The sequence below is a fragment of the Sceloporus occidentalis genome, unplaced genomic scaffold, assembly GCF_023333645.1.
Source record: "Sceloporus occidentalis isolate IW3139 unplaced genomic scaffold, rSceOcc1.0.p SCAF_8, whole genome shotgun sequence".
Lineage (NCBI taxonomy): Eukaryota > Metazoa > Chordata > Lepidosauria > Squamata > Phrynosomatidae > Sceloporus > Sceloporus occidentalis.
The window spans coordinates 32833108-32858566 of record NW_028316988.1 but is presented as its reverse complement, the minus strand read 5'-3'; the positions used below and the strand labels follow the sequence as shown (position 1 = coordinate 32858566).

The following is a 25459-nucleotide window of genomic DNA, read 5'->3' as shown; positions in this document are numbered from 1 at the left end:
GTTATTTGTGCCCCTTTCCAACTTAGTACTATTTGTATGTTTGTTAGCCACATTGCGTCCCAGCTCTGGGGAAAAGGTGGTATATATGTAAAAGCAATTCTAAGTCTAGACTAAAGGTGCACCAAGGCCAGTTCCCAAAGCCTGGTCTCCAGGTGGGCCTCCTTGGGGATGGGGGCCTTTCTAGGCAAAACAACAAAAGGGTTCTGGCAAAAACTATAAGGGAATAACAGCACCCTGGAGCAAAAAAAAAGGGTAAAATTACCCCACTGGAAGATCTAAAAATGCTAAGGGTGAATAGAATATTAAAAATACAAAACCAGAGAAACTAAACCCTGGTGAAAAGCCAATAAAACCACAGAAAGGGTGAAGAAAAGCCCCCTCTATTTTTTTCTTTTGGCAACCCTTTTGTTGTTGTTTTTTTTTTCCCCTGGGGGTTTTCGGTTTTAGGGACTTTGGTTGGTTTGGCCTTCCTAGGCACCCTGCCCATCACTGGCTGCCTAGGCCCCTTCCTCCGGTTCTAAGCTGCCTCCTCTTGGAAGCAGAAGAGCAGAGAGCCTCCACACTCCCTGGCAGTGTCTGCCAGCCCTGATCCTCCACTGCAGCTTCACCCTCACATCAGTCCTCCCTTGCGGGCCCAGGAGTGCCTGGAGCTCTGCCTGAGCTGGGCAGCCTTGCCAAGATGCCAGGGCTGTGTGGCAGCAGGCAGCTATTCCTCACCCTCTCCTGGCACCAGTGGCCATTGTGCCACCTGAAAGCTCCCTTTGCTGTGAGGTGGAAGCATCTCCAGCAGGGATTCCCTTCTCTGGAGCACACATTGCCTACCATTAGGGCAGCGCGATGAAGAAGGGCTCCCATGTCTCAGGGGCACTGGCTGCTTGCAAATGCACGTGCCACACTTGGGCTGAGACCATGCCCATTCCCAGGCAGGGTGCAGACTTGCACCCAAGAAGCCCAACAGTGCATAGGTGAGGGGACAGAGCAGGTGCTGAGGCCCTCCAGAGGCAGGTGGCACAGGGCTTTAGGTCCCATGAATCAGTGGCAGGGACCCCTGGATATCCATGTCCAAGGTACCAGGCTGGCCCTCTGCATCCTCTCCAACTAGAGCAGGGAAAAACCATGCCTCTGGAGACCCTTATGCTGCTCAGTATCAAGGACGGCTTCCCAGCTTTTTGTGAATGAGAACAACTTCCAGTCAAATGCATTCCTCTCTCCCAGGGAGGAAAGAAAAAGAAGAGGCCCTGCTGGTTTGCATTTGTTTGCATTTCCTCTCTCTATAAATGCAAATCTCTTTTGCCCAGAGGCCTCCAGCTCCCTTCTCCCATTCAGCTCTGGCTGCAGCTTGTTGACAGCTTCTGTCCACTTTGCTCCAAGGTTTGCCTCTTCCACCTCCTGAGCAGGTCTTCAGCCTGAACCACTTAGGCCTTCCTTGGGGCCAGCCCCATTGCTGGAAGGGCAGCTGAGTGCTGGAGGGAAGGAGAAAACCCACAGGGGTCTCTAGGCCTCTGGACTCAGGGCCAGCTGCCTGGTGGCCATGGCAGCCCTTGAGATGCTTGAAGCCCAAAGACCCTCCCCTCCTCTCACCCCAAATATCTGGGGTCCCAACAAAGGAGGGGTAGAGGCACCCCCTGGACCTGGGGCACCGGGAGGATATGGGGCAGCCAAGGGGCTGTTCAGGTCCAAAGCATTGGGGCTTAAAGTTAGGACATGGGAGGCAGCAGTGGCTGCTCCCAGGCCCTGGGTGTCCCTTCCTGGGCAGCTTAGAGGTAAGAAAGACCCTTTCCATTTTGACAGGCCTTTGAGGGTGACTGTTCGGAGGGGAAAGGACTCATGCCAGACAAACCTGATCTCTTTTTTTATATAAAATTACCAGTTTGTTAGATGAAGGGAATGCTGTGGATATAGTATATCTTGATTTCAGTAAGGCCTTTGACAAGGTTTCCCATGACATTCTTGCAAACAAGCTTGTAAAATGTGGGCTAGACAAGGCAACTGTTACGTGGATTTGTAATTGGTTGACCAGCCGAACCCAAAGGATGGTCAGCCATGGCTCCTTTTCATCCTGGAAAGAAGTGACCAGTGGGGTGTCCAGTGGGGTTGTGTCCTGGGCCCAGTGCTATTCAACATCTTTATCAATGACTTGGAGGACAAAATTGGGGTCATACTTATCAAATGTGCAGATGACACCAAATTAGGAGGAATAGCTAATACTCCAGAGGATAGGATCAAGATTAAAAATGACTTGAACAGACTAGAAAACTGGGCCAAAGCTAACAAAATGAAATTCAACACAGAGAAATGTAAGGTACTGCACTTAGGGCGGAAAAATGAAATGCACAGGTATAGGATGGGGGACACCTGGCTGAATGAAACTACTGTGAAAGAGATCTAGGAGTCCAAGTAGACCACAAGTTGAATATGAGTCAACAGTGCAATGCGGCAGCTAACAAGGCCAATGCGAGTCTAGGCTGCATCAATAGAAGTATAGTGTCTAGATCAAGGGAAGTAATAGTGCCACTCTATTCTGCTCTGGTCAGGCCCCAACTGGAATATTGTGTCCAGTTCTGGGCCACACAATTCAAAAAGGACATTGAGAAACTGGAGCATGTCCAAAGGAGGGAGACTAAAATGGTGAAGGGTCTGGAAACCTTGCCCTATGAGGAACGCCTTAGGGAGCTGGGGATGTTTAGCCTGGAGAAGAGAAGGTTAAGTGGTAATATGATAGCCCTGTTTAAGTATTTGAAGGGATGTCATATTGAGGAGGGAGCAAGCTTGTTTTCTGCTGCTCCAGAGAACAGGACACAATAGAGTAATGGATGCAAGCTCCAGGAAAAGAGATTCCACCTCAACATTAGGAAGAACTTCCTGACAGCAAGGGCTGTTCGACAGTGGAACACACTCCTTCCTCGGAGATTGTGGTGGAGTCTCCTTCCTTGGCAGTCTTTAAGCAGAGGCTGGATGGCCATCTGTCGGGGATGCTTTGATTGAAAGTTCCTGCATGGCAGAATGGGGTTGGACTGAATGGCCCTTGTGGTCTCTTCCAATTCTACAATTCTATGATTCTGTGCATAAGGCCTGGCCTTGTCTGCATCTTTCTTTTACTGGTTCAGCTTTCCACTGGTTTTTATTCTGTCAGCTGTTTAATTGTATTCTAGACTTTTGTATCATGCAAACTTTTAATTGTACCTGATCAAAGTTGTCTCAAGTCCTGGGAGAAAGGAGACCTATAAGTGGTAGTTCAGAGGGGCAGCATTAGATGGGGGTCCAAGGCCCAGGCCTTTCTCCAAGGAAATCCTACAGAGCCAGACACAAGGGGGGGGGGGCTGGGGCTGGGGCTGGGAGACCAGGCCCTGTTTCAGGACAAGCCCCCCCCCCCCCAAATAAAACAGGCTCCCCAGCCCCAGGCCTTCTGGGGGCTCTCTGGGTCCCCAAGACCACCTTCTGGAGGCCCATGGCCTCCCCCGAAGAAGCGCTTGCAAACCGCCAGGAACCCCATGGCGGGGACCGAGTGGGTCGGGGGGGCTTTCGGAGGGAATTGGGGGAAAGGTGCCCCTAGATCTCAGGGTCAGCAAGGAGGCGAAGGTCTGGATATGCCCCCCCCCCCCAATTCTGAAAACACATTTGCAAAAGAGCCATCGGGGGAGAGGTCCCCCTCCGTCCTGCTTTTCGGTTTCCTCGGCTGAATGCTTTTGCAGCGGACAGATCCATGGCTTAAATCCCAGATCCTGCCTCTTCCGAATCGATCTGCTGCCTCCCAGCTGCTGCCGATGGCGATGGCTCTGCTGGGCCCTTGGTTCGGGTTGGGGCCCAGACGGCGGCGGGCCCAGGGCTTCTGGGGAGACCCTCGGGGCCCCACCCCTCCCGACCCCCATCAATGGGTCCTCCCTCGGGCCCCACCCCGCAGAAAAGACCCCCCCCCGGAACGGAGGGAGGGGCAGGGGGCTACTCACTGGTGGGGGGCGGCCCGTCCTCCTCCTCGCGTCCTCCTTTTGTCCGGACGGGGGGGGCGGAGGAGGAGGCGTCTGTGCCGAGGAGAGGGAGGGGCGATCCTGGTGGCAGCTCTTCGGAATCCGGCGCCGGCTGTGATCGGAATCTTAAAGGCGCCCCTGGCTCAGCCCCAGAACCGCCCTCCCTGCAGCCCCACACCTCCTTTGCTCTTCCGACCCCAGAGAAGGGCTGCCCCTCGTCCGCCAGGGCCCCTGCGCCAGCGCCAAGGCAGGCAAGGCGACTCGAACTCAGGCCCGGCTGTCGGCGCTGCAGTCCCCCCTCTTTGGTCCTCCTTTCAGTCCCCAAAAGGGGAGCCCTGAGGGAAGGGACCCTCCCCTCCCCTGCTTTCGCCTCCAGCCCCGTTCCAGTCAGGGAAGAGCCGGGGCTGGGGGGGCTTCGCAGGGGTCACGGGACACTGGGTTCCAGCGCCTGGGACCCCGAGGCCTGGGCCAGGAGGAGGCCAGGAGGAGGCCAGGAAGAGGCCAGGAGCCCTCCCAACTCACGGCTTAGGAAATGTTTCCAGCCAGAAGGCAGCCCAGGAACCCCGGGGGGGGGTCTGAGTGGCCCCTTCCTGCCAGGAAGCAGCAGCAGCATCAATGGTGGGGGGGAGGCCCTCGGGGCCCATGGCCTGCTCCCCAGGGACGAGGGAAGATGCCTGGAAGGGGTTCTTTGCCGGAAGCGCTGCTGCCGCCGCCGCCGCGCAACCCGCCTGGATCGCTGGGAGGCTCAGGAGCCGTTTCCCCGAGGCTCAGGAGGGCCCTCTTCCAGCCTTGAGGCGCCCGAGGCACTTGGAGGCTCCAAGCCAAGAGCAGAGAAGGGAGAGGAAGGGCAGCCGAGGGAAAGGAGCCCTCCGCTGGCCTCTACATCTGGGCTAAGGGCATCCTGGCCCCCAGCCCTTCTCCTTGGAGCACGGCTCCTCTGGTGTCCCTCTGAAGGACAGGCCAGGAGGCGGAGGTCGGCCTCGTTGGCCGGAGCGAGGCCCAGGGCGCTGACCAGGGTCCTGGAAGGAACATTGGGGGGCTCGCTTGCCTTGATAACAAGAGAGCATGAAGAACAGCTGCTGGGGTGTGTTCCTGGTGGCCCAGTGTCCGAAGGCCAGGTCCAGCCTGCCCAGTCCAGGAGTCACCTGCGGAGGCAGCGGGAGGGCTCCCTTCAGCTGGCCAGAGGGGAGGCCTTGTGCCCCTCGCCTTCCTTCGGGGCCTGGGAGGGGGGCTCCTGGGGGGCGGGGGCATGGCTTTAGGAACTGGTGGCGGAAGCCCCCTTCCCAGCATCGCCACAGAGGAAGCCACTGGGGCTGGGAGAGGGGCATCGGGCAGAAGGCCAGCCAGGAGCCTGAGGGGCCCTCAAGACTTTAACTCCCCTGGACTCTGGAAATCAGATTCCTGCAGAGAGACCAGGTTTCTGGATAGCATTCAGTTTGGCTCCTTCACAGTTGCAATGCCCCACCAGGCATCAGGGGCTCAGGTTTCGCATTCAGCCCCAGCCATATTACTATCTCCCTCTCCTCAGCAAAACAGCGATGCATCATACCCCACTTACAATTAACCCACGTCCTTTTAAGTAGCCCCATACCACACTATTAAGAGGCAGTGTGGTATAGTGGTTTGAAGATTGGGCTAAAACTCTGGTGAACAGGGTTCGAATCTCCACTCAGCCACAGAAACCAACTAGATGACCTTGGGCAAGTCACACTCTCTCAGCCTCATAGAATGGCAGTGGCAAGCCCCTCTGAATAAACCTGCCAAGAAAACCCCATGAAGGGGTTACCATAAGTCCGAAACTACTTGAAGACTCAACAACAACAACAATAACCGAGGTATTGCATCTAGCGTCCACAACCAAACACAGACCTTGGCCCCTATAATCCCACCGGAATCAGTGGAAACTGAGCAGGCCCTGATCTGTGCTGGACTATGCCTACTGTATACAAACATTATACACAACCACTAAAATGCAAATATGTCAGCACTATGCATACCCACAACTGCTATGGCTAAACAATGAACTATGATTCTTGCAAATGGATCTCATCGATCACAAACAGCCCAGTCCTATACATGCCTCCTCCAAAGCACTCCCCAGTGAGTTTAATGGGACTTACTCCCAGGTAAGTATGTGCAGGATTGCAGCCCAACTCTATTGAGCCTGTTGCCAAAAAAACCCCCCACAAGCCCTGCTTCCTTAAACCAATACAAAGGTTTCTTCCAAGCCCTTTTTCATCTACCCAGATTTCTCTGGTGAAGCCACCTGACCAGCAGCTCTCCAGAGATGGGTCTCCAGCTCCAGAGCCCTGCGTTTGGCTCCCTTGCCATTGGGACACATTAGCCAGAAAGTCTGCAAGCACCAGGTCCAGTGCTCTGGAACCACAACCCCTGACACCTCTGTCCTCTGCGCATGCTTAAGCCTCCTGCCAGGATTTTCAGCACAGGCCCAACTGAACAGCCCTGGGTCGGGCGAGATAGGAAAACCCGCACCTACCTTTTCTCCTTCCACACTTGATCTTTTGGCTGCAGGCCATGTTCCCTGAGAAAAGTCCCTTCTTTCTTTCCTTCCATAAAACGTAGTGCATGCAAAAGCGCATTGCAATTAATGCATCCGCTGCAGCTTCCAGAGTTCTTGTGGCTGCATCTGCTTTTCTGCACTAACTAAATGAAGCATGTTGGCCCAGATCTTCTTCCTTGGGTGGTGCAAACAGCCCTGGCTCCTGCCTGCAGAGACATCGGAGGGGGCTTGCTTCGTCCATCTGGCTGCTTCTCAGGGCTCCACGCTTTGATCTGGGGTCTGTATGGAGCATCCATTGGGGAGGAGAGGAGACTGAGCTGGAATGAGAAGAGAAGACAGGAGATCGGAGGCAAGAAGGAACCGGGTGCAGGGTTGGCAGCGGTAAAGTCCCAAGACTCTTTGTGTGTGTGTGTGCGCGCGCACGCGCTAAACACCTTCACATGGGATGGGCTACTTCTACCTTCCTCTCCAGAGCAAAAACAAATCTAGGGGAGAGTGCTGTCCCCAAACCTTGCCTAAGCTGTAGTTTTATGCTCTCCAAACCTGCCAAGCACCTCCTTAGTAAGCGGGGGGAGGGGGGTGCCATCTTTCTCTTAGAGCAGGGATTGTTCAAGACCCTAACCCCAAACCTGGGGCAGGAGGGGGCTGTAGCCCAGGAGACATTCTGGGCTTGCTGTGGCATGGATGGGTTTGCCTTATCCACCCATTCCCGAAGCAATTTTCTTTAAATAACGCTTCTTCTAAAAGATGAAGAATGAGCAGCTCCTGCGCAAGGAGCAGCCAAAGCATAAAAGGGAGGAGGTAGGAAGAGACAAAGCCACGCACCAAGTGGCCTCCATGGCAAAGGCCCATGGACTGGCAGAGGCCAGAGGTTGAGGGGAAGGCTGCTGAATGGCCTCCACCTGGATACGCTCTTCCCTTTCTGGGAAAAGAGCTTGGTCCAGCCTCCTGTTTGCTCCCCAGCCAGAGGAGAAGCCCCAAGCTCAGAAAGGGGCAGCTGAGTAACTAAGCTGCTGCTCCAGAGACTTACAGGGAAGGAAAAACCCCATTGCAGCCCCATGGCTTCTGGTGGCCCCTCATGCAGCCATGGCCCTCCATTCACTTGGCCAAGTTCAGCCGGATGCAGGCTGCTCAGTAAGAGCTTTATGGCTCCAGTAATGTCATTCCCTCTGGGTCATTGGCAAGCGCCAAGGACAGGAAACAAGACCACAGGACACAAAAAACACTGAATGTGTGCAAAGACACACTCAGGTGGGACGGGAAACTTCCACAGAAGGCCTGGGAGCATCTCTCTTAGAAAGTCCAGGTCCCACCAGAAGGGGATGGGTGCCCAACCCTGAGAGGTGGACAGTGAAAAGCTCCGTCGCTCGCGTCTGGACTGGGCTGGCTGGGAGGGGGCTGGTGGGATGTGGGGTGAAGACCCTTTCTGTCTTCAAGCTCCTCTCCCTCTGGGTCTTGTGGATTAGCTGGTGGGCCTCCATTACTGAAAGAGGGGATGTCTGAAGACACAACAAGGGGCAGCTTTATTGCAGATTCAATTCTGTTTGCCATTAGAGCATCACCTCCTAGCACCCATTGTAGGAATGCAATTCTCTCTTCACTAGTTTTCTTCTTCAAGGAAGCCATGGTCAACTTTAGCCATTTTCTGCAAGAAAGTCTTTGGAAACTGCATCATTTCTGAAGACTGTGTGCAATCCACGCATGATTTTGCAGCTTGTGAAGATTCCCATCAATCCAGGATTGTTCTCATCAAGGTTTCTTGACATTCAAATACATTTTTCAACCATTTCTCAAGGATTTTCAAATATTCTTTCCATCTCTAACACTGAGGCAGTGGCTGCTGTTGTGTCCCCGCTCATTTTGGCATGTTCCAGGCCTCTTCTGTTGCCACCTGGAGTCCAATGGGTGGGAGTGGGGGTGGGGCTCTGAGAAGGGGTCTATTCTGCTGCTAATCCACTATTCCTTTTCCAAGGCCTGTGAGTAGCCTGGAAAGAGGGAGGCAAAGGACACAAGGAGCAGTTTGGCCCCAAGCTTGCAAGCGTTAATTTCCAACTCCCTCCACCAGCCGCATGTGCTATAACTCTCCAGAGGTGTTTCTTCGCAGGGACTTTTCTTCTCACTCTTGCTGCTGCTGCTGCTGCTGCTGTCCTCAGTTGCTGCCCTTCAGGGGAAAGGAAGAAGGGTGAAGAAAGCCAGGCCGGCTCTGGCTCTGACCCACTTGCTGGGCGTTACAGTAATTCCCTGTGGGCTGTGAGGTCCAGAGAGGAATTCAGGGAAGGTGTGTGTGGCAGCAGGAGGGAGGCGGAGGGAGAGTCACAGGTTGCTCACATTTCCTAAGCCAAAAGGTGAAAGCTTCCTGGCTTCCTTGGCAAGATGCCTTGGAAAAACTCCAGCACTCTCTCTCCCCAACTCTCTGGCAGCCTAGAACAAGTGAGGATTCAATAGCATTGCATTTCCTGCATGGGAAATCCTTGTTTCCCCTCACCTAAACCTTCCCATTTACTCTTACTGCCCTTTGCATGGTCATAAATACCTATTGCAACCAAATACATAGACCATGTGGCCCAGGTCACTTCCTTTGGGGATGTTCTTCCCATAGATATGCTCCTCTTCTCAGTCACCATTTTTCTCTTTTCTCCTCCTTTACCTTTTCAGGTCACCAGGATGTTGAGTTCAAGACTCAGTCCCCCCCCCCCCCCCCTTTACCTGATCTACTCATTAGATCATTAGTAAGCAGGGTCTCCATACACACATGAAACACAAAGCCATTGGTAAACTTCTCTATGGCCTGTTACAGACAGCCAAAATAAAGCTGCTTCGAGTCACAGTGGAGGTATGGTGTTTCAATGATGCATGCGTCCTAAGAGTCCAGAAGTTGCACCAAAGCCATGCTCCAGACTGGAGCGTGGCTTTGGTGCGACTTCTGGACTCTTAGGACGCATGCATCATTGAAACACCATACCTCCACTGTGACTCGAAGCAGCTTTATTTTGGCTGTCTGTAACAGGCCAAAGTTTGTAACCTGAAACTGCCTGTCTTATTAATTTGGAGTCATTCAGTTCTCAGTGGAAACAGCTGTCAAATTTGGGCAGATTTTCAGCTGCTCTGCTAAAGAGAGCTCATTCCTAACTCTCCTTGGTGCAGGATCTTCCCCAAGGCCCCAGTCCTGCCAGGATGATGGGAAGCACCTTGGAAGGGACCCCTGTGCCACTGGCCTTATCGCCTGGCACAAGAGCTCTCATTCCAGTCCAGCCATTAGCCCCATAACCCCTGTGGGGCTCTGAGGAGAACCTGGAGCCTGGGAAGTTACTTTTAAGAAGAATGGATGGATACTGTGAATTGCTGGTGATACGCACACTCCCACAAACACACACACAAACACAATGGAGCCTCCCTGGGTGGGTGCCCAAGCGGTCACCTCCAATCATGGCTCCCACAGGGCAGTCCTGCATGCTGTGGTAGTCACTCTTCTTGAGAGAAACTTCCCATTCCTGCTCCTCTTGCATTCACTATTCTGTTTGGCTCCCCATGCCAAAACTGTATGGAAATGGGCCACAGGTTTTTCCTTTTCCCAGAGTGCCCTGTTCATGCAGCCCATGAAGATTCCCATAATTTTTACATCTCCAGCAAAGCTACTCCACATGCATTAATCATTCAAAAACATATTTTTGAATGCACCCAAAAAGGAAAGACGCTAAAGCTGCTAAACGATATATGAATTATTGATGGCGGGGGCTCCTTCTCTTGTCAGCAGCAAAGGAGCAGGAGGGGCAAGAGTTGCCCAGCCAGAAGCACCTCTCTCTGGGTGTCTGCCCCACCATTGCCATCCAGGCTCCATGGTGGGCAGAGTGCTCCCTTGGGACCTCTGGGCAGCCACTCTGCGCCACCATCCATTGCTGAGGTCTACCTGGGAGTAGGTTTCAAGCCTCCATGGCAGTGCCTGCTTCCAGCTCCATGCGAAGAGGAGGACCTGGCATCCCCCCCCCCTCCCCCGCCGCCATTTGCAGAGTTCCAGCAGACGCTGAGGCAATTAGCCTGATCAGCCCATGCAAATCAACTCCAATTGGGACCATTCATTATTTAATCTGATATGCACCATATTTGCCCAGGAAGTTTTCACACAGATCAATCTTTTGGGTTTCAGATATTAAAAGGAGCTGAAAAGCCAAGGAGAGAGACATATACATATGCAAATTAGCTGCATTTGCATAAATCAGCATTAGATTATGATGGATTGTGGGGCAGCTGCTAAAGAATTCATTTCTCAAAAGGTAATTGATCAGAGAAAGGGAGCCAGGAGAGGGAGGGGGTCTCCATTGTCAGGTGGACCACCTCCTTTCCCAGCTCACTGTCTCTGTGTGTATCTCTATCTAAACGCATACACACATGCACGTGCGCACATACTGGGTGTTTTGCCCTTCCTGTCCTGTCAAAGAGTTGAAAGGGGAACTCAGCCTGGAACAAGCAGGTGCCAGACTTGGCTGCCAGGGCGGCTGCTGAGCAGATGCCGTCTCCACTTTTGGGTGCATGGCACCTGCGCTGTGCTCAGCCTTAAAGGTCCTGGTGTGCACAACCCCCAAAGACACATAGACAACCTGGCTTCAGCTCCATTTAGGAGCTCCCTGCCCCATGCACTCCTCCATCCAACACCTCAGGCTTGGCTCCAGGGCTCTTCATGGCCTGGGTCCCCCAGTCACCCTCTTGGAACTTCAGGGCCTGGCTGGTTGGGGGGGGGTCTTTGTAGAGGCTAGTCTCCAGCGTCTGGGACCCCCCCAGAGACACTCCCCCCGGCATCCCCTGGAGTGGACCATAAGTGGACCTACTTCTGGGTCCTCCTTGAGTTAGGTGCTCGCTGGGGGCCTGGCTGAGGCTTTCCCAACACATTTGCATGCTTTTCTTTATTTTACCCTGCACTTCATTTCTTTTTTGTTTATATGTTGTACACACTGTATTTGTACTTCTTATTATTTATTTATTTATTTACTTACTTACTTACTTATGGTATTTACACCCTGCTCTTCAGCCCTAAAGGCTATCAGTACTGTTGCTGTTAGCCTCTTGGTGAGGAAAAGGTTGGAAAGAAACTTAAGAAGCTGATTCCAAATGCACAAGCGCAGGGTGTGTGTGTGTGTGTGTGTGTGTGTGTGTGTGTTGTCTGCCCCTGTCTAGTTGTTGAGGGAGAAGGCTGGCTTTTGGCATTTCATAGAAGCCAACTGGAGAGCCTTGCGAAAGCCAGGGAGGGGCTTTGTCTGTCGCCAGATAGGCCAAGAAGCTATGCTGCTCCTCTGAGTCCTTCTGCCCTGATCCTGGTCTTTCAGAAATGAGGAGGGAGCGGACAGCTGGGCTGCAACATGTGGAAACAGGGCTGTGGGTCCAGGCACTTCAGAACAACACCTCTCTAGGAGAGTAAGCCATAAGAGAGTTATGGTTTGGAAGGGACCACGGGAAAATGCCGCAGTTCAATGATATCTGAAGAATGGTGTGCAGAGCAGGAGGCAAGCACCACAACGCTCCCTCGGGTGCCGCTTGGCCCTGCTCATTCTCCAGCAGCAGCAGCAGCGGCACAAAGCAAAGCCACCTCCGCAGGGCCCAGGGAGAGACGGGGGTGCCCTACACCTGCCCACCACCCTCAGAACGTGTGCCCCCAAAAACAGCCTCAGAGTCACTGTCATGGGATGCAGGGAGAGGAAGGCTGGACTTGGGTTCAAGTGTCTGCTCAGCCTCTTCTTTTCCCTTAGAGTAAGAGGGGCAAAGTCTGCTGGTGTGAATTCTCTGCTCTCCGTTGCCAAATTTACAACACTGGCTTCCTCTCCTCCTTCACTGCTATGACTCCTCATTGCCTTAAGCAGCCTCTCCCTTTCAGGCAGCACCTGACAATGGTTTGGACTATAATTCCCATCATCCCTCAGCACTGCCCTGCTGACTATGGCTGATGGGAGCTATAGTCCTAATAGCTAGTTGTCACAGCCTTCAGAGGGAATTTGAGCCTGGGCTCCACTGATGGGAGTGGAGAGGCCTTGTGTGAGGAAGGGGCTCTGTGACCTAATGGCTCCCAGTTCAAGAAGCAAGCTTGCACCCACAGTCAATAACTGTAAGCTCACAGCAGAGTATAATGCTTTGGGGCGGCTGGAGCAGCAAGCTGCCAATGACCCAATGCCACCCACTCCTCTAGCCCTCTGCTGAAAGGAAGAAAAGCCAGTGGAGGGGACAGTGGTGGTGGCACTGGGGGTCCTCAGCCTTGGAGCAGATCCACCAGCCCCAGGCAGCCAATGCAGAAAGCGGCCTGAGCAGAGTCAGACCCATGGGCTTGCCCCACTCACCAGCAATGGGGGGGGGTCTTCACTGACTGGCCAGGACTGGATCTGCACCAAAGCCCTCCCTCAGACTGCTGGTGCAACAGGTGCAGCTTCCATTGCATCACATTGTTTCCTTTCTCACACAAAGAGGACTCTGCACATTAAGTAGTGTGAGGCTAATTATGTGACCTCAGCAAACCTGAACAGGACAAAACACCTGAACTGGCAGCTCTTCTGAGCCAACCCATCTCTTGACCCAACTTTGGAGGTCCAGGACAGCCCCCTCTCAAGCTCCCTCCCTCACTTGCAACCCCTCAACCCCCGGAAAGGGACTGTCGGCTGCTGTGGACAAAAGCCCTCACAACCTTGGCTTGAACCTGTTCACAAAGCGGAGCCTGGAATCACCCAGAAAGGCCAGAGAGACACAAGGGCCCCACACCAACCCCACCTGGTGCCCCACGGGACAAAGGGGGACTTGCATGCAGGATACAGGCTCATCCCCCACAAAAGGGGAGGATGGGTGGAACCACTTACATGGCAAACCCACCCTTGCAAGGCAGGCCCCCATCTCCCAGTGGGGCATCCCCACATTCACTAATAGGACTCTTCGTCCTTCCTCTGCCTCTGTGTCCTTTCTCTTTGATCTCATTAATTTCTGCCTCTCTGAAGGGGGCAGTAACCATTAATTAGCAGTGATAATGGGATCTCTGGCTGTGTGAGGGAAAGGAAGAAGGGGAGCAGGGAATTCTGGTTTGGGGGGCCCTGTGGCATCTGGCTGCCAGCGCTCCCCTCCTCTCTCCCCTCCGGAGTGAGGTGGAAGAAGTGGGGCGCTTGCCTTCCGATGGCGTTATAGCCCTGGGCAAGAGGAGGAGAAGTGGGAACTCCAGGATCATTCTCCCTCCCATTTGACAAGGAGCCCCCTCAGGGGTATCTCTGGGGCACAGCAAGATCCTTCTGTGGGCTTGGAAAAAGTGAGCTAAAGCCATGACAGGAGGACACAGCAATAGGAACCAGAGTGGGCAGACATGCCCCAGGCACTGATGGGGAGAATCCCCTGGCCTCCTTTGCCTCCTCTAGTCGCCAGCCACCATGCTGGGAAGACACCATTTCCTCCAGCAAGTTCCCAGCCCTTGCTATGGCAACCAGGACAGCCATAGCTACAGCCAGGGGTCTGGAAGGAAGGAAGGAAGGAAGGAAGGAAGGAAGGAAGGAAGGAAGGAAGGAAGGTTGGTTGGTTGGTTGGTTGGTTGGTTGGTTGGTTGGTTGGTTGGTTGGTTGGTATCCCCCCAGAACTGCCAGTTCTTGATGGCTGGTGTGCCTTGCAAGGGCTGTGGGGCTTGAGGAACGAGTGCCATCTGGGGCGGAGGGCATCCAAGTGAGGCCACAAGCAGAGCCTGTCAGAGGGCAGCTCTCCAGGGCTCAGAGTCCCCTGAGGAGCAGGAGGACACAACAGCCCCTGGCCTAGCAGATGGGAAGCCCTCAATAAGCCAACGGAGCCTTTTATTAATGCGGAGGCGGTGAGAGGCACCCGCTGCCAAACGCTTGCTTGATGGCTGGCTGGCTGGCTGGCTCAGACAAATGGGACTCGGGTGCCTTTGATCAGCCTGGCATGTGGGCCCAGCACAGCCTGTCCTGGTGGGCCTGTTTCCTGGCTTTTTTGTCAGAGGCAGCGTGGGTCCCTGCAGGAACTCTCTCAGAGGGGGAAAGATGGTGGCTGCAGTGGGGTTTTGCAAGGTGTATACCAGAAGCCTGACCCTCTGCAGAAACCAACATGCTCCAAAAGGATGGCATTCTCTCCCCCGGCCCCAAAGACTTTGCTCAGGAGGTGACAGAAGGTGCTGAGAGGAAGCCTTCTCCTCTGGGGCACCAGCAATGGGCCAGGAAGATGGGTCGAGAGCAGGGGGAAAGAGGAGCCAAGGGCCGGTGGCATCTCCAGCTGCACCTGCCTGCTCACACACCCCTGCGACAGGGAAGGTGAGGCTCGTTCCAGGCACTTGACATGCTTCTGTTCAGAAAGCCATGCGCGGGGAGACGCAACCGCCACCCCACTCCCAGGCCCTTTCAGGGAAGCCCAGACCCCTCCCGTCCCAAGAAGCCTTATCTGGACTCAGCCAGCAGCCCCCCCCCCTTGCCTTCTCCTCTAGCTCTGCCCTCTGCCTTTCCTTCCATTAATTCACTTTATTTCATCTGCACTTAATAGACCATTGTCTTAGATGGCCAGCCAACAGGGTTGCCTGGAAACTAACTATTCACTGTGACAAATTCTTGAACTGTTTCACTGCTAGCAGCATGCAGTTGCTTGAAAGTCACCTCCTTATCAATCCAAGGAAATTGCACAATGCTGGCAAAATATTTATGTTGCCATTCCAGACATTTTCATCGGGGTTTGGGTTTGGGGTGAGGAACTCCTCGCATCCTACACCTTCTGTTCCTCTTTCCACCACTCTTGTTGTTGTTGCTGTGTGCCTTCAAGTCACACAAGTCTGACTTCTGGCAACGCTAAGGCTGAGGCTTCCTGGCAGAATTTGTTCAGAGGGAATTTGTCACTACTGCCTTCCTCTGAGACTGAGAGAGTGTAACTTGCCCTAGGTCACCCAATAGGTTTCCATGGCTGGGCTGAGTGGGAATTCGAACCCTAGTCTCCCAGCGTTCCTAGGCCAACACTCAAACCATCACACCATGCTGGCTGCCGTGCTGATCCCTAAATGCCCCATTTCTACCTGAACACCACCACCCAGCCCTTGCCCTGTTTTCTTCCCTTTCTGCCCACTTTTATTTGTTGCCCAAAGGGTTCTCCCCTCGCTTCAGTTTTGCCTTATTGCAGGGAGCCTTCTCTGCCATTGGCTTTGGGGAATATGCAGCCATGCGCCGAAGGGGGCAGAGCAGGTTCGAGGCCATGGGTCCCCCTCAGGCCTCAGCCCTGCCACTTCTTGCCCCCCTAGAGGCCGCCCGGTCCCAGCGAAGGGGCTCTCCTGCCTCCGCGATGGCAAGGCGGGTGGCACCAGCTGCAGAGGGACCAGGGAGTCTTGTGGGCCTTTGAGGCCTTCACGGCAAAGGCTCCCCTGACCAGCAGATGCAAGAAATCCGCCTGATCCCAGAAGAGCTACTGAGCCAATTTTGGGTGTTTAATTCAGTCATTAAAGTATAAAACAGAGGGGGGTTTAGACCTGCTTTGAACACAAATCTCAGAGAAGCCTCAGGCATGAAGTGGCTTAGAATCACCAACGCAACACTTTATGAATAATAAGGTATTTCTTTCAATTTATGGCTTGTCATAAAATATTTCTGCAATTTAGGAGACTTGGAGGGAGGGTTTTTTTCCTGCTGTAGCAATGACAATAAACTAGCTGAGACTGTGTGAAGAGCCTCCAAGTCGAGTCCTCCCTGTGCTGCGCTCCGTTCTTCCATTTCATTTGGTTCTGCTGTGTTCTTCAGGCACACTTTTTAGCATGCATTTTTTCAGCCTTACTGGAGATCCACTAGAGAGCCCGTTGTACCATCACCACTCTTAGCAAATTCCCTGTTTTTTACCACGAAGCCTCTCTAAACGCCATCAGAATGCCCCACCTAAACCCCACACTTCACAGCAGTATCAATTTCCTGGACAAGTAAGAGGAAGAAAGCAATCAAAGCCATTCCTGGAGCTTATCACTCTCCATTTCCATGCATGCAAGCCACTCTGTGTGATTCCAGATATGCTAAACAACTTCAGAGAGAGAAAAAAGAAAAAGACATTGCATAGAAGCACTTTGCAGAAGAGGGTAACACCAAGGTAAAACAGAAACCTCCACCAGCACTCTGGACATATTGTGAGAGGAAGAAAGAACAGCCATTCCCCCGGAAACTCAAGAACAGTTGGTACCCTCCTCCAAAACCCAAATGTAGAGCTGGCACAACAACTGAGGGCAGGAAGGGAAAAATTGCCACCAAGTACAACCAAGAATACCACCACCACCACCCCACATGCGCACACAGGACCATTGACTGGCAGGAAAAGTCAGGAGCCATTGCCCCAGTGCCACAAATCCAGCGACTCTGGTGGCATTTCCCTGAGAGAGGAAACCCTCACTGACCCACCCACCCCACGGGTAAAGCTTCGGAGCCATAGTCCTGTGATGAAACCAATGCGCCATGCTAGGGACTATCCTTCCCCCCCATCCCCACCCCAAAATAGAGATCTGATTTGCTCCATTGGCCAGAAGCCCTGCAAGGCCAGACCATTGGGCACAAGCTCTGCAAAGGGCTGTCTGCCTGTCTGTGCCAATGGGCCTAGGCTGCGCCAAAAGGCTCTTCACCAAAGATCACCAGGACATCCTTTGCACAAATGGATTTTTCACAAACAAGTTTCAAAAAGCAGTCTTCTAGTCTTGCACAACAACTCTCATCAGAGGAAGAGGAGGCAAACTGGGCACTGGGCTGGCATTTCGGCTCTGGAGCCAGTTAGCTACATACAGAAGGGGGGTGTTCCCTACCCCCACCAAATGAAAAGGATGGAGCCAGTGGCTCAGTTGGCAAGTGAGCAGCGCCACGCAGCCCCCACCCAGGCAGTGCCAAGGGACACTCAGAGCCACACAAGGAGGAAGAGGAAAAGGAGCCACAGGAGCCACAGAGAAATCATTAGTGTCCGCCCACAACTACACCAGGTGAGTCTGCACTGGCCCTCACCTGGAAAAGTGTCCCAAGACCAACACTGGCACTCTTTCTCCCAAAGGTCTCTGTGACCCCTCCCCCCCCCCACACACACACACATATATCACCTCTGCCACTTTTGAGGCATCTCTCCCTGTGTAGCCTATGGAGAAATTAGGAAAATTCAGCAGCGCCAACTGGCAGTTTCTGTGCCCATGTTAGGCCAAGAAGATGGTGTGGCAGGCCTAGCTTTCTTTTGTTACTGATATCCAGATAATATCGATATTGATATTGATCCTGAAGTGATAAATTCAGGTGGGAAGGGAACCCTTCAGATTCAAGACCCTGTATCATCTTTTAGGGACACAACACACGTATCGGGCCCTTGGAGGTTTTACTAACAGGACGTGATCTCTTCCCCCCAAAATGCCCAAGGGAGCCCCTCGTGTCTTTGAAGTGCAAATGAGATTGGCTTTCCTTCCCTCGCTTCCTCCTCCTTCCAACCTGACATTGCAGATCTGCTCCTCCTGTGCCTTCGGGTGTGTGTTTGGGGGCCCTGCCTAACAAATGTGGGGTGTGTGGGAGGAGGAGGAGGGGGGTTCCAAAGAAGGTCTTTCTGGAGCCCCCTCCCCAGGCCCCTTGCCTTCCCAGGACCAGGCCAGCATGGTGCGTGTGGTTGTGGATGGAGCAACTGGATCTCTAAGCAACGAGAAGACAGATTTAGTGCTTCAGAGGCACTGCAGATGGTCTGACTGGATTCCAAGAGAGGAGTCAGGCTGCTAAATGTTTTTAGGAAGGCCCTCTGCCTGCAGTCTTCACCAAGCCCTAAAACTGCCCCTCCTTCCAAAGGCAGAAATGTTGGGGAGCCCTTCTCCATTCTCTCTCTCCCTTTTGGGGGCTGGCCCCAAGTGCATGCCCTCTGCCAGAGATGGTAATTCTTCACTAAGTTACTTCTCAGAGGAAACAATGAGTAATTTTAGCAATTTTCTTCCTGCTTCGAGAAGGTACTCTGCAGGAAATACTACTTCTGTGTAGAAATATTATATTCCATGCAGAAAATGCTGTTTTCTGTGCAAAACAACCACATGTGAATTTTGCACAGAATAAGTCCTGAACTGCAAAGATCCCCATTAGCCCAGGATGCTTCCCTCCAGGGTTTCTCAACACTAGAAAACATGCTTTTAAACTACTATTTGAAAAAAAACATTTCCAAATATTCCTTCTTTCCTATTCTCTGCCTCTTCTGATTGTCTCCTCTTCCTTGCCATCTCTATGTAGGCATCTCCTCTTACCTCAAGGGAAGGGAAAGAGCTGGTGAAGACTCTCTGCCTATCACTCTCCCTGTGGGCAAGATGCTATTGTGGGGGAGAGAACTGGGACAACCTGGCCTTGAGACTGGCAGGCAAACTGTTCCTTGGGTCTGCCCCCTGCCCCTGCCCAGTTTCTTGCTAGGGATGGGGCTCTGGGAGCTGCCTGCCATTTTAATGGCTCTCCAGGAGGTTTAGCTGCAAACAGGTTGTGCTGAGAGGCTGGGCTCCCTTTGCTTGCATGGCACTACACTGCAATGGCCCTGCGGTGTGAGAGTTGGGCCTCACAAGGCCTTTGGTGCTGAAGGTTTCTTGTGGAAATGTTCATGGGTGAGGTCCAGGGGGGCTTCTTTTGTGTGGCAAGACAGGAAAAGCCTCCCTCCCCCAAACCCTCTGCCTCTGCTCCTTTCCTGGCCTGTCTTGATGCTGCAGCCTGGCTCACAGAGGATGGAGCGGCTGGCTTTTGAGCAGGATCCAGAGGCTCAAGGGCGGATGTGGCTGAGCAGCTCCACAAGGCCCTCTGGGCCCCAGTGCTCCTTTGACCCACTGCAGAAAGTTCTCTCTCTTTCCAGGAGAGAGTCCCCCTCTCTCACATGCAGACAGACAGATGGACAGATGGACACACACCTCTCCCCTGGTATGAGGGGACCACCAGGAGGGTCCAGACCCCAAAGTCAGGGCCCCCACTTGCAACGTCCTCCTCCCATCACCCCAAAACACACAAAGTGAAGAGCCAAGAGTGGGCTGAGAACAAGCCAAAGGTAACACAGAGAACGCTTGTGGAAAGGAAGCGGAGATGGAAGAGGAGGAGATGGGCAAGACCATAAGCAGCAGCAGCAGGAGGAGCAGCAGCAGTGCCTGGGCCAAGCCAGGACCAGGGCTAGCTGCTGGGGGCCGGAAAAGGACGCCCATCATGCCCCTGCCATTCAGTCCAGGGGCACTTGCCCCCCTCCAGGGCAGTTTTCTCTTTCAACCCAGCCAGGAAGGGTCTGTGCCTGGAAGGCCAGGGGCCAGGCAGCCATTTGAGCAGGTGGAGTGGAGCAGCACCAGAGCAGCAGTCATCTCCTCTTTGCCAGCCTCAAGAGAACCAGAATGACAACCTCCTTCTGGATGCTATGGATGCTCAGGGAAGAAGCCCCTTCCCCTCATCCACACTCACACAAAGCAGCCACGGTTCCCAGGGTCATTTGCTCCCCAAGGAACATTCAGCCATTTTTGGCACCTTTGGGCTGGAGAAGGCGGACTGCCCTTCTGTGCTCCAGAGGAAGAGAGGGACGGAGGGAGGGTCAGGATGTGTCCCAGCAGAGAGTTTGCCAGCTGCTCACACAGCTGAGTTCTTATGATGCTCTTATTCTGCTAGAGCTAGGAATGGGAGAGGACACTCCATACAATATCCTCCTGGGCAAAGAGGGGATGACAAGGATGCACCATCGCCAAAGGCCCACAAGGGTCCTGGGCAAGGAGGGCCTCCTCCTCCTCCTCACAGCCAGCTCCGGGTGGGGGGGGGGTCCCTCAGCACTTGGGGCTGGGCAGAGGTGCCTCCCTGTCCCCAATGGCTGGTCTCCTTGCCTTCTGGGACCAGCATCCCTCCTGCCTCTGGAACACCTGGCTCCTGGAGGAAACACTGGGCCAAACCCTGTCTCCCACAAACAAGCACCGCTATGCAGCCCAGGCCTTTGCAATACTGTTGTTGTTGTTGTTGTTGTTGTTGTTGTTGTTGTTGTTGTGAAGGCCACTGCTCCCAGTTAACTGACTTACCAAGGCCTTTGAGGAAGGGAGTGTCGGATCCAAGGTCCGCTCTGCCTCCTCTTCCTCTGCTCTGAGCAATGGCCCTTTCCTCTCCGGCCAAGAGTCCTCCTTCCTTTCCTCTGCAGGGCTCTTCGCAAGGAAAACATGGAGCCCCAGGAGGAGGAAGAGGAGGCTGCTGCCTGAGATCTTCCAGGGGGAAGGGCACAAGAGCAGGGGGTTTATGGGGGGCTGGGATGGCCCCTTTCCCAGCCCCCCATCTTCTGGCCTTTGGCTCTCCTGCCCTCCCGCCCCCCCCCGCGTTTATGGGGCTCACCTGGGGCGACCTTACAAGGCGACTGACAACGAGTGGGCTTTATTGGCACAAGGCCCCCCGCCTGCCCTCTGACTTCGTGCCAAATGCACGCCTGTCACCTGGAGGGCAGACGAAGGGAGGGAAGGAAGGAAGGAAGGAAGGAAGGAAGGAAGGAAGGAAGGAAGGAGTGCTCTGGGGGGACGGGGCCTTTCTGGGGAGATACCCTTGCCCCCTTGCCGGTGGGGGGGCGCCTGCGTGAGAGTCCCTGCTATCCCCCTTCATCTCCTTATGGACCCCCCTCCTCCTCCTCCTCCGGGACTTTTGGCCCCAATTGGGGGGGTCTTCTCCTCGCCTGGTCCTCTCGGCTTGACGGGGGGCAGACATCCTGAGGGCCTCTCCCTTTCCTCCTCCTGTCATCTGGAGGGGCTCTTCGGGTAACGGGCCCCTCTTGGGCAGCCCCCAGCCCAGCCCCGGACGGAGAGCGGCTGGGCAGGCGGAGGCGGGGGGGCACGAGGAGCTGGGACCCCCAGCCTGGCCTCTTGGACCCCTTGGTCCCCCGCCCGGATTGGGAGCGAGACTCTCTGCCCGCGGAGCTTACCGGGGCTCCTCCGGCGGCGCTTCCTCTTCCTCGGCCGAGTCTTCCTCCTTCCACTTCCTCCTCCTCTTCCTCGGGCTTCTAGGAAGCGGGGGCGGCGGCAGGCGTCCTTTCCTGGCGGGGCTCCGGGGGCTCCATGTCGGTCGGGGCCCCTCCTGGACCCACGGAGGGACCCACTGACCGGCAGACAGGCGGAGGGACGGCGCCGCAGAGACCAGGCTTTGCGGGCGGCTCCTTCCTCCTCTTCCTTTCCTTCTGCTGCTGCTGCCTCCTCCGTTGGGAAGAGGGGCCTCGATCCGGCAAGGATCGGGGGGGGGGCTCGGGGTCTGTGGGGAGAGAGCCCTCCTCCTCCTCTCTGCCCCCAATAGCCCAGGCCCCGAGGAAGGAGCTCTTTTGCAAATGGCCTCCGAGCCTCTCTTTTCCTCCCCTCCCGGAGGCGTTTATTCAGCCTTCCCTAAAGGCTGGGGGGGGGGGGGGGCGCAGAGGTCTCTTGAGCACGTGCAGAGCGCCTTCCCTTGGCTCCCAGGCAGCCCTGGCGTCCTCCGCCGCAGAGACAGGGGCCCTCCGAGGGATGCTTAGGGGGGGGGCTCTGAGAGAGTGTGGATCCATACCCGCCCAGAGGCCCCTCCGTTGCGCTGCTCCTTCGGTTGGAAGGCAGAGTCGGGGGGGGGGGGGCTCCGGGGCCAGGCTCTTCATGGGGCGGAGGAGCCCTCTCCCACTTCTGCTTCCCAAAAGGGGGACTGAGTCATGCCCCTCCCTCCCTCCTTGGCCTGGGGGAGCAATCTTTCTCCCCCCCCCCGGCCTAGAAGAGGGTCTTGGATAGGGCTGAGGGGACCCTCTGGGCCGGGGAACTGCACTGACCCCCTTAAATGCCCGCCCCCTCTGTCCCTACCCCTTTTGCCCCTCGGGCCCTGGATCGGGCTCATCGCAGCCGATGGGGGTCCTGGGATGGGCTTTGGGGGGGTCCTCCCGCCCCGCCCTCCTTTCCCTCTGGGGGGTCCATTGTTCGGATCCTGTGGGGCCACCAAAGAGAGTGCAGCTTGCATTAAAACTGCTTTCCGCCTCCTGTAAAAATAGCACCAAAGACACCCCCAAATCCAATAAAGCAATTCTTAGCCCAGAAAAAAGGCGGCAGAGCAGAAGGCAAGGAAAACATATCAGAGCCAGCCTTGAAATTCTTTGACTGATGAAAAGGCCCCCAAGGAGGATCCTCTTCAAGGGGGAGAAGAGAAGGGAAGCTGCAAGAAGAGTCCAGGGGGGACCCCCAAAGCTCCTCCCCCGGACCCTGGCCATCCCTCCGATGGGGAAGCCAAGGAAGGTGGGGCCGATCCATCAGGGATAGGAGGCTTGGCTGGCAGGTCTTCTATGGAGGCCCCCTGAATGGGAGGCCTCCAGGTGCCCTGGTCAGCCCTGGCAATGGGGCTCTGTCTTGCACAGTCAGGGCAGCCGCCCAGGGCTTCCTTCCAGGGACTCTATCCACCTGGAGAGCAGTCTTCATCTTTTCCTGCCACCTTCTACCTTGCCAAGTATTATTGCCTTTTACAGTGATCCACATTGTCTCCTGATGTGCCCAAAGTAGGACAGCCTCAGTTTAGCCATCTTGGCTCCTAGGGAGGATTTAGGCTTGGTTTGCTCTGGGGCCCATTTCATGGGTATTTTTGGCAGTCAGGGCATCCTTGAACTCTTCCCCAGCGCCATTTCTCAGGTGAGCAGCTGCCATTTGTGAGAGTGCCCACCTGGAAGGCTTTTTTTTTGGGGGGGGGGCAGTGGCACATGTTCAGCCTGTGAGGGAGATATCCTTGGGGACAATCCCAGATCCAGGCCTGTTCCAAAGGGGGAAAGATGCCTTCCTCAGCTGTGGTGACCCTCCTTCCTCCGGCCCCTCTCCCCTTGGCACAAGGTGGGCCTTTGGTGCTGTTTGCCCACAAAGGCCCAGCAGTGCCAGTGACAGCGTCCTCCTCCTCTGCAGCCTCTCTCAGCATTCCCTGGCCTTTCAGCTACAGGGGGATGGCATTCATCTTCCTGCCTGGAAGGGCAGAAGGGCCACACGCTGCTCCTGATCCATTTTGGAGGCCCAGATCGCTTAATTGACGTCCCAGGGGTGAAGGAGACTCACCTGGCAGCTAGGGCACTCCCAGCGCCAAGGAGCTGTCCAGCCTTTTCCAGAGAGTTCTTGGAAGCAAACTGGCCAGATCCCTCCCTTGGGATCTCAGAGACCTTATGGCCCTCTGTCATGAGAGTCACTTCTGTCGTTGCATTCTGGTGGCAAAGACTGAAGTGGAAGGGCAGCCTCTCCATAAATGGGAGACTACCTGAGCACCTGAACTGAATCCTCGGTTGAGGCTTGGGGAGGGAGGGGGGCAAGAAATGGGCTCCAGTGGGACTCAGAAGAGTACATTTGCTGGTGGCTTTGAACTGGCTGGTTGTGTTTTGGCTGGAGGGGTCAAGGACACAAAGAACAAATGTCAGCATTGTTAAAATGGAAACTCAAAGGTCTGACCATGGATGAGCAGTTTCACAGTGATCAGCCCCCAAGGCTTCTGAGTGGCAGGGAGCCATTGCTACCAGTAGATACCAGTGAGCTTTGGGATCCTGCCCAGCACCCTTTCAGGCCCTGCCAAGGGGTGCCAGGGCCTCTGTCTGAAGTTCAGCTGCCCTCCCCAGCTGGACCTTTCCCTCCCTCCCTCTCATCTGCTCCTGCGTATTTGTGGCCCATGAAGCCCAATGGGCAACACTGCCTCCAGCCCTTCTCCCTCCCCAGGAGTGTGTGCAAACAGTGTGTTGGTGACAACAAGAGGGTCTCTCTCAGCAAGGGGTGTTCCAGGCAGAACCACAGACGGTCAGGGGCTGCTCCCAGCCAGGGCTGCTTCCTCTCTCTGCCTGTCCAAGGGCCACAGGCTGCAAGCAGCAGAGGGAGCCAGGTGTTGCCGGCCCCAAGGCCCTTCTGAGTGGCCCAGGGCGCTGGGGAGCCAATGGCTATCTTGGCTGGCGGCTGGCTGAAGCCCATCTGCCTAGGCAGGCTTCCTTTCTGCCGCAGAGCGATAGACAGAAGCAGCAGAGGGCTGGAAGGTGAGAGGCTGGAGGAAGAGAGAGCCAGAGCCTCCTCTTCCTCGGCAGTCAGGGCCAGAGTGCGAAAGGCAGCCCTGTGTGTGTGTGTGTGTACACAAACACACACACACACACACAGAGAAGCTGTGACAGGCTGGAGAAGGACTGATGGTGCTGCTATGGCAACCCAGAGAGTTGCATTGCATTGTTTGGGATCCTGAACTTAACAAAGGTTATTCTTCTCAGCAAATAACCCCATTTACTAGTTCCAATGTACTGCTGCTCCCAAGAGGCCCCTGCTTGGCTTTCTGGCTGCCCTCCCCCAGGAAAGGAAGGGAAGGGGTGGGTGGCCATGGGGAGCATCCCTTTTGCCTTCCCTTCACAGCCACAGTCCTGCCAGCCTCTGGTGCCAGCTGGGGATGTTTCAGGGCCTCCCTGGCTGCTGCTGGTGGGGGTGGGGTTGGTAGAAAGTGCCAAAACTGGGGGACAGGGTACCTTGGTGGCCCTGGAGCCTCCCCAAAGGACGATTTCCCCTTTCCCCATCCCCTGAATTTCAGCCAGAGACCAAGAGAGAAGAGGAAAAGCCCACTCGACTTGGAAATTTCCATTGAGAGTAGCTAATGACAGAGAGGAGCAGAAATGCCACTTCCAAGTGTCATCTCTTGGCTGCTTCCCCAGTAAAAGTTTGGCAATTCTCCCGTAGAAGGGTATGGGGGGGCTGGCTCCCACAAAGTGAGAATGCTCATAACACCCCCACTCCATTTGGACCAAGGCTTTGGGGCCCATGGGCCACCCCAGCTCCCTGTCGCAAGTTCAGTGGGGTAAATGGAAGGAGCAGCTACATGAAAGAGGAGCTTTTGGAAGAAACGTGGGGAGACAATTCAGGGGAGCTGCAGTGAACTTTGGGGAGCAAAGCAGGATGGCAGGTGAGTGCCCCTCATTCCCCCCTGAATGAGAAGCCAGTGGTGCTTCCGGTGCAGGCGACCCCCCCCCCCCAGGAGAGCGGGAATGGGGCCCTTCCTCATCTCTGGCTGCTTCCTGAGGGGCTCCTCCACTT

General features: G+C 54.9%; 1 protein-coding gene across 5 annotated transcripts in view; it reads right to left on the bottom strand.

Annotated features, from left to right (window-relative positions):
* Window positions 1-21780, bottom strand: part of FRMPD3 (FERM and PDZ domain containing 3) — a 43668-nt gene extending 21888 nt beyond the window's left edge. For 2 of the 5 annotated variants that reach the window (XM_089536072.1, XM_089536075.1), the window contains exon 1: window positions 21358-21434. Coding sequence is in view for 1 of the 5 variants with exons in the window: in XM_089536071.1 (XP_089392197.1) it covers window positions 6463-6539 (77 nt within the window). In the remaining 4 variants the exon portion in view is untranslated. Of the gene's footprint in view, window positions 1-6462; window positions 6804-21357 lie in introns of those variants that run through there. The other 3 variants (XM_089536071.1, XM_089536076.1, XM_089536073.1) reach the window with 3 other exon arrangements.
* Window positions 21781-25459: the final 3679 nt, after the last annotated feature.